At 39.9% G+C, this 8110-nt stretch overlaps 1 protein-coding gene across 3 annotated transcripts; it reads left to right on the top strand.

Moving 5' to 3' along the window:
- Positions 1–3545: 3545 nt before the first annotated feature.
- On the top strand, positions 3546–7834 carry SFR1 (SWI5 dependent homologous recombination repair protein 1). Of its 3 annotated transcripts, XM_033183639.1 has the most exons (5): positions 3546–3716; positions 4173–4254; positions 4426–4547; positions 5140–5550; positions 6955–7834. In XM_033183639.1, the coding sequence occupies exons 2-5, from the start codon at positions 4242–4244 to the stop codon at positions 7144–7146; spliced, it is 738 nt and encodes a 245-aa protein (XP_033039530.1). In that variant the 5' UTR covers positions 3546–3716; positions 4173–4241; the 3' UTR covers positions 7147–7834. The 3 variants fall into 3 exon arrangements, with proteins under 3 accessions (XP_033039530.1, XP_033039515.1, XP_033039521.1); XM_033183624.1 differs by lacking the exon at positions 4173–4254; XM_033183630.1 differs by lacking the exon at positions 3546–3716 and having other exon boundaries at positions 3735–4254.
- The last annotated feature ends 276 nt before the right edge of the window (positions 7835–8110 follow it).

Here is an 8110-nt window from a genome sequence, read left to right as displayed (position 1 = left end):
TACAAGTGCAGGCATTACACATTATGTAATTCCATACGAGATCTTCTAGGTAATAGAGAAAAAAATAGAAATATTTGTCAACTATTCTCAAAGGGAAATTTATGAAATTACAGAGCACTAAAATATCACTTTACCATGGATGGGTCTAAAAGATGCGACTTGAATTCATGGCAAGGGAAACCCAGAGAAGAGTTTTTGAAGGGCATTTTCAACTTATGTACAACTGTCATAAGAAGTGTTGAAAGTCAGCTAAGAAAATTTGGCAGATTTTCTTGTGTTATAAATTTGTATTAAATTTAGTTTGTTTAATTTGTCCTAATGGACATTATAAATCAACTGAATCATGTGGATTTTACACAATTCCTCACCCAAGTGGATTTTAATCCTAGTTTCAGAAGTGTGTATTTTTATCTTTTTTTTTTTTTTTTTAGGAGTCTCTGTCGCCCAGGCTGGAGTGTAGTGGCACAATCTCAGCTCACTGCAATCTCTGCCTCCTAGGTTCGAGCAATTCTCCTGCCTCAGTCTCCCAAGTAGCTGAGACTACAGGCACCCACCACCAGGCCCGGCTAATTTTTGTATTTTTAGTAGCGACAGTATTTCACTATATTGGCCAGGCTGGTCTCGAACTTCTGACCTTGTGATCAGTCCACTTTGACCTCCCAAAGTGCTGGGATTACAGGCACAAGCCACTGCGCCCAGCCTATGTCTTTGTTTCTTTAAAAAAACCTATGGATACTAGTTACGTCCACATGACACAAAAAATGTTGTCAATACAGAAAAGTCTATGGGAATATAATTTAGGTTACCTTGAGACTATTGTTAAGATTTACAAAATAATACTAAAGCTGAGAATTTAAAAATTAACATGAACATTTTAATTGTGGCTAAAAAGTACGTGTGTTTGTGCGTTTGTGTGTAGGTAGAGACAGAGAAAGAGAGGCTATTTACTATTCTTTTCTTGCCGTTAGACAAGAATAAGAACAAAAAAAAATTTTAAAAAAAACCTCATAAAGATTTTAGGTCTACATCATCATCCCACCAATAATTACAGACAAGAACGAAGCATTTTACCACTCCCTGATGAGTAACAAAGTAGCCAACAGTAGCCTTGGGGACTGAAGAAATTTTAAAATACATGGAAAGCCTGACTTAAGTTGATATTAATTACTATTATTACTGGATTCTATTGCTTAAATTGTTCTCTGTGGTAGGGTAAGGAGTCTTTGCTTCCTGGCTCACTGGGCCAGTATTTTTTCCTTCCTGAAAAGTTTCATAGGAAACATACAATGTCCTGTGTCAGAAACACCAAAGTCTTCACAGGCTAATAGATTTCAAGTCACTAAAGACATTGAAATGTATGATATGCTTTATCTAAAGGTACAATTAAAAGTATAGGGGCTATATTCCAGATCTCTGACATGAAACCGAGGAAACTGGGTTTCCAATTTGTGACGTGAAAAGATTAAGTAAAATACAAACTTACGTATAGGGAGATAATTCAGTTCTAACAATGCATGAAAGCCAGAGAGGTAGGTCAACAAATGCACATTTCTGAAATACAGGTTTTTCTGAGTATTTGTTCTGAAGTTCTTTGAAAATCTGGCCAAATAATTCCATTTTAAGATACCAGTTCACATAATAAGCAAGTCAGAACATTTGCAAGGCAAGATGTTGTTTTCCTTTCTGCAGCCAGGAAAAACACGACTCTAAGCTTAGGTTGTAAAGGTAAAAGGATTTGGGAGCAGCTGATTTTAGCCACTCATAAAAACAACTCGCCCTTATGCCGGGAGGTATAAAGAATATGCAGAGTCTGCGTTGTGCTTCTACTGTCGGGACAAATCATTCTGCTTTTTCTTTGAGATTAACCGATGCCAATGAATGAGTAAAGGGAGAAATAAATGTACAGACTGAGACCTGCAGTTTGGTGAGATAACACCTTTATCACGAAATCATGAGTTCTGTCTTCCACTTTGTAAATTCCTTGGGGTTAACTTATGTAATTTTAAAAAGTTTTAGGAGTGAAATATGTATTATTAATCATATGTGAAGCTCTACATTTTCTGCTATTTATAGTTTACATTGTGTGGGATCTTACAGATAACAGCATCTTTTAAAAATGTATGTGCTTTTTTGGGGAATGGGAGATAAATCAAGGGGTGAAAGGTAAGTGAAGGTGATACATTCCTTTAAATCAGTTAGGGAATGGTGAATACACTTGAATATATAAAATAACTACTGCTTCCTAGATACCTAGCTCTGCTCTAGCTGCCTCTTACCAGCTCTCATTTAATTCCCCAATCCCATATTAAGAGATGAAGAAACTGAGGCACAACATAAAGTATGGTGCCAGGATTTGAATCTAGACAATTTGACTCTAACGTCTGTGCCCCTAATCATTCCCTTAAGTAGTCCTCAGGTTCTGTAATTATTATACCTGACTGCTTAAGGCTCAGGTAACTCCCTTCTGGCCACTTCTAAGCCATTACTGTCAGATGTTATTAATAGTAAAGAGACGATATCAATGTTTAAAATGGCCATTGAATAAGAGGACTGAAAACACTAGTCCCTGGAAATTCCCAACTTCCACGCGACTCAGAAGTTACACAACTCTTTCCCTAAACCCAGTGCTCCACCCAGTGTAGCTAACTTTGTCGTCGCGTAGCAACAGAATCTCGCCACACTGGAAGCGTGGCGGGGGGGGAGGGATGGGGTGGATTTTCTCGACTGGGGATGCTGCTGCCCGGTGGCCGGCAAAGGCCCTATCGGTCTCAAACATCTGAATTTTGGACCGACACAATCTCCTGTAGTGATTGTTCTGTTTCCTGTGTTGCGCCACAACAAACTTCCTTGGGCTACATTTTCCCTCAGATTTGAGTAAAAGATTTGAGGTCACGCTAAGAAGCCTGAATACTGAGGTACAGAAACGGTTTTTTGTTTCCAAAAATAAACACCTAGCAAAGGGACCGCCGAGTTTGCGGCAGCCAAAAAAGCTGGCGATGAGCTCAGCGAAAGTGCCAGGACTCTCGGATAGATTTCTAGCATGTTTCATTCTCAATAGGCTGGAACCCAACAATGTTCTTGTGGTCTCTGCCTCTGGGGAGTCCACAAGCTGTAAATCTAACATGCAGCCAGCCGTGCGGCTTCTGGCCGCGCCACATCTGAGGAAAGCCTTTTCTGTGACGAGCGGGGAGAGGAGACTGACTGGAGCCAGAGAATGGAGGCGGCGGGCTGACGGGGGCCGGGGGAGGCACTTTCAGGCGCACTTCACAGACGCACAAAAACAAGGAAACCTGAAGGGAAAGCGGTTGAAAATAAGAGAAGCCGCGAACGGAAGCGCGCCCCCCTCAGGATCGGTTAGTCATTCCAAAGCTCAGCTTCGCCCGCCCCGAAGACCTGCTGCGGATCACGGCAGCGCGCGCGCACTCCCGCTGCTCTCGGGGGCTGGGCGGGGAGAGCCGCGCGCAACGGTTAATTCTGCCAATCACGCGTCTAGGCCGCCTACCGTGTGGCCAAGCCCCGCCCCAACCGCCGGCTGGCGGAGGCGCGCGCGCAGTCCCGCCGCTCTGAGTGGCTGAGTGAAGCGGCGTCTCGCGCGTTAGTCAGTCTGGCCAATTGCGCGTCTTCTCCGCCACCCGCACGGCCCCGCCCTGTCACAGAATCGATTTACGGCCGTAGCTGCGCGCGCTTTTTGCTCTCGCTGGGAATGGCGGAGGGAGGTACTCAGCTGAGGGGAAGGGAAGTTACCTGAGACCTGGGCTTTCCCGGGAGTGTGCTGTGGAGTCGAGTTGAGCTCACCTCATGCATGGGGTCTCCGGGGATCTAGTGGGCTTTCTGCAATGGGGGGAAGGAGTGGACTACTCCCGCGCCTGGTTTGCCTCTTAAAAGTTGATGCCTTTGTCGGAGAAAGCAATTTCAGTCCACTCTCTTTTTCAGTGCCTATTCGCTGCTTTTAAGCTAAAAGGGCGTAAATGCATCTCCGCTGTGTTTCTTACGCCTCGGGCCGGCAGGGTAACGGGTTCTAGTCACAGCTTGTAGAGTTCAGGATGGGTGACATTCAGGTCCTGTTGTTTTTGAGTCAAGGTTTCGGCTATATCTTCTTGAATTATGAAGCTGTCATCATAAAGAATTCCTGATTATCTAAAGCTGTTACTTCTTCCCTTCTTCCAAGGCAGAATTTGAATATGTTTTGGTGGATGAAACGAAAACAAGGAGAGTTGTGACTATGAGATACTAGCTGGTTGATGTTGTGGGAAGGTAAATGGAAAACTGCAAAAAGGGCAATAATGAATTACAAAGTGAAATTAGAAGAAATATCTGGCTTGCTTGTGGATGCTTTGTTCACCAATAAAATATATTCTTTGATAAAAATCGACTATGGAGAGGTGTGGCTAATTTGATTCTTATTTAATGCTTTTTCTTTTTTAGAGAAAAACCAAGATTTCACTTTCAAGATGGAGAGCCCGTCAGACTCAGCTGTGGTTTTACCTAGCACTCCTCAGGCCTCTGCGAATCCATCATCTCCCTATACAAATAGTTCACGAAAACAAGTATGAAAATCTTTGCCCTTCCAGTGGATCCATTATGTGTTTCTAAGTATTGTGGCAGTGGTGGTTTAAATTCTACTGAAGGTTGTTAATTAACATAATGTGTAGCATAAATAAGTAGACATTTTATTAAACAATTTTATGTTTTTCTTCTAAGGTGACATATATGACACCCACCAGCCCTTTTCCATATTTTCCTCTTGAATCAATTCATTTCAGTTAGTTTCAGATTAATGGAGAAAGTTAGAATCTGTGCAATATTGTTAAGGTCTTTAGTGGCAGGGTCTAGGTCTTTTCCTTACTCTGTAATTCTGAAGCACCTGGAGTACTGTCAGGCATGTGCTTGTTACTGAACAAATGTTCCTTGATTACTGGGATAAACCTCTCAACACTTAGAAAGGTATTGATCTTGCTGAAGTAAAAAGGAAATAGAACAAATGGAGCTTCCAGAAATTAAAGACATTTTGTGATGCCTTCTTTAGATATGGAGACAGAAAGCCATCTAGTGGTGTCTAGCACAGAAATGTAAGGCCTTTATTTCTGGTGAAGAATGTTTTTCTTAATTCACATTTTTAATGTTTTGTGCTCTTTATAGCCTATGAGTGCAACACTTAGAGAAAGATTAAGGAAAACAAGATCTTCATTTAATTCCTGTTACAATGTGGTGAAACGTCTTAAAGTAGAGAGTGAAGAAAATGATCAGACCTTTTCAGACAAACCAGCATCTTCCACAGAGGAAAACTGTTTGGAATTTCAAGAAAGTTCTAAACACATAGATAGTGAATTTGAAGAAAATACAAATTTGAAAAATACTTTGAAGAATTTCAGTGTCTGTGAATCTCAGTCACTTGATTCTGGATCATGCAGTGCTCTCCAAAATGAGTTTGTGAATGAGAATCTTCCTAAACAAAGATTAAACATTGAAAAAGCCAAATTGGTGAAGCAGGTTCAGGAGAAAGAAGACCTTCTTCGGAGGCTAAAACTAGTCAAAATGTATAGATCAAAGGTAAGAAGAATTTCGGGACCATTGCATAATTTTTATTTTTACATAAATTGCAGGAAAGTAATTTCAAAAATAGAAAATAAAGTGTTTGTTTGTTTTTTTACCATAATAAGCAATAAGCCAAATATTCAGAAACCTGGCTTCCAACAACTTTAATTCAACTCCAGATTTAGAGTAGAAAAGGCCCTTAAACACCAGGTAAAACTTTTTAAGAATCTCAGCTCTTATTTAATATGCAGTTAAACATTTCTCTCTCGTTTCTAGCCCACAGCAATATTAGAAGTATTAAATGTTAGATGCAAGTATGACGGGAACAGAAGTAAAAGCTGACAGTGAATTAGTAAAACTAAAAATGGGCTGTAGAGTACAATAAAAGGTATTTTTAGTAATGATCTTGTGTCTCCCCCAAATAATTAATGTGATTCAGCCATATTATTTGAGAAAAAACAAATATATATTAGATTTTAGATTTCAACTCATATAGGTTGAATTAAATAGAACTTGAGTACTTGGAAGGAGATAACCTTTATTACCTAGAAAATTCATATATATGCAATAGCTCATTTTCCCCCAACTATGTGGAATAAATGATGAGATAGCATATCTCATTTGTTCTCTTGAAATTTTAGGGTTTTTTAAAAATAAAATTTAGGAGTATTGAATGTTGAAAAAATATATTTTATTTATTCATTCTCTTTTTAGAGACATGGTCTCTGTTACCCAGCCTGGAGTGCAGTGGTACAGTCATAACTTATTGTAGCCTTGAACTTCTGGGCTCAAGTGATCCGCCCACCTCAGCCTCCTTAGTAACTGGGACTACAGGCATGTGCCATCACACCTGGTTAATTTTTTTAAATTATTTTTTTGTAGAGATAGTCTTGTTATTTTGCACAGTCTAGTCTTGAACTCCTGGGCTCAAGCAGTCCTCCCACCTTGGCCTTCCACAGTACTGGGATCACAGGTGTGAGCCACTACGCCCAGCCTAAAAAAATATTTTTAACTAGAATATTGTAATTTTAAAGAGCAGTTTTAGGTTCATAGCAAAATTTAGTGGAAAGTACAGTATAGTGTCATTTTTAAAAAGTTACAGTTGCGATAGAGTAGATTTTTCCCTGTATTACTGCTTCTTGACATAGTTTTGGCCCAATTTAATGATCTGATTTTTCCCTTATCATAAGGATGGTCCAGAGCATGAGCCAACAAAATAGCCATTGAACTCAAGTTGAATGACACTGTAACCATTCTACATATGACCATCTTACTTTTTCCTAGATAGAATCCCATTCATCCCAGTGTATGTTAGCCTTTAAACCTGCACATCCACTAATTTAACAACTTTAATTAAGTTGAACTAGCATGACTAGTTATTGACATACATACATGTTTTTTTTCTTTTTTCTGTTTCAGAATGATCTGTCTCAGTTACAGTTGTTAATAAAGAAGTGGAGAAGCTGTAGCCAGCTGTTGCTTTATGAGTTGCAGTCAGCTGTGTCTGAAGAGAACAAGAAACTGAGCCTTACTCAATTGATAGACCACTATGGGTTAGATGATAAATTGCTGCACTATAACAGAAGTGAAGAAGAATTTATAGATGTTTAATTCCTGATTTTTGCTCCAGAATATCTTTGAGAATGACAACTTAATTAAAAGATACTTAGGCACTTTTTTTTTTTTTTGGAGACTGAGTCTCGCTCTTGTCACCCAGGCTGGAGTGCGATGGCGTGATCTCAGCTCACTGCAACCTCCACCTCCCGGGTTCCAGCAGTTCTCCTGCCTCAGCCTCCTGAGTAGCTGAGATTACAGGCACCTGCCACCATGCCCGGCTAATTTTTGCATTTTTAGTAGAGACTGGGTTTCACCATGTTGACCAGGCTGGTCTTGAACTCCTGGCCTCAGGTGATCCACCCGCCTAGGCTTCCCAAAACCATTAGGGCTCAGAGGAATGTATCCCGATGAACATCAATTAAGGGCACTCTAATATATAAATTATAAACTAACTTCTAAAAGGCAAATTCGTATTTTGGATAGATTTGCCAAAGAAAACTTGACATTTAAATCACGTTTAAAAAGTCATTTGGGCAGTTCTGGAAACTAGTTTTAATACATTTGTTTTTTGTGGCAAAGAGTTTTATTTTAAATGTTAAAAATTGTCCAATCTGGTGAATGTCTAAACCTAAAGTTTAAAAATTTCTGCCTCCTAAGTTTATGCACCTTGTTTCCATCCATTTACCACATATTTCCATCTGATAATCTAGCAGGTAATTAAACTCATATGTCCAAAACTATATTCTTCCCTGTCTCTTCAAATTTGTTTCTCATACTCATGATTTAGTGAAACCACCATCTATTTATTCTTTTTTTTTTTTTTTTGAGACAGAGTTTTGCTCCTGTTACCCAGGCTAGAGTGCAATGGCGCAATCTCAGCTCACTGCAACCTCCACCTCTGGGGTTCAAGCGATTCTCATGCTTCAGCCTCCCGAGTAGCTGGGATTATAGGCATGTGCCACCACCCTGGGTAATTTTGTATTTTTAGTAGAGACGGGGTTTCCCCATGTTGGTTAGG

The sequence above is a fragment of the Trachypithecus francoisi genome, unplaced genomic scaffold (genome assembly GCF_009764315.1).
Source record: "Trachypithecus francoisi isolate TF-2019V2 unplaced genomic scaffold, Tfra_2.0 Contig01579, whole genome shotgun sequence".
Lineage (NCBI taxonomy): Eukaryota > Metazoa > Chordata > Mammalia > Primates > Cercopithecidae > Trachypithecus > Trachypithecus francoisi.
This window is presented reverse-complemented; position numbering and strand designations above follow the sequence as displayed.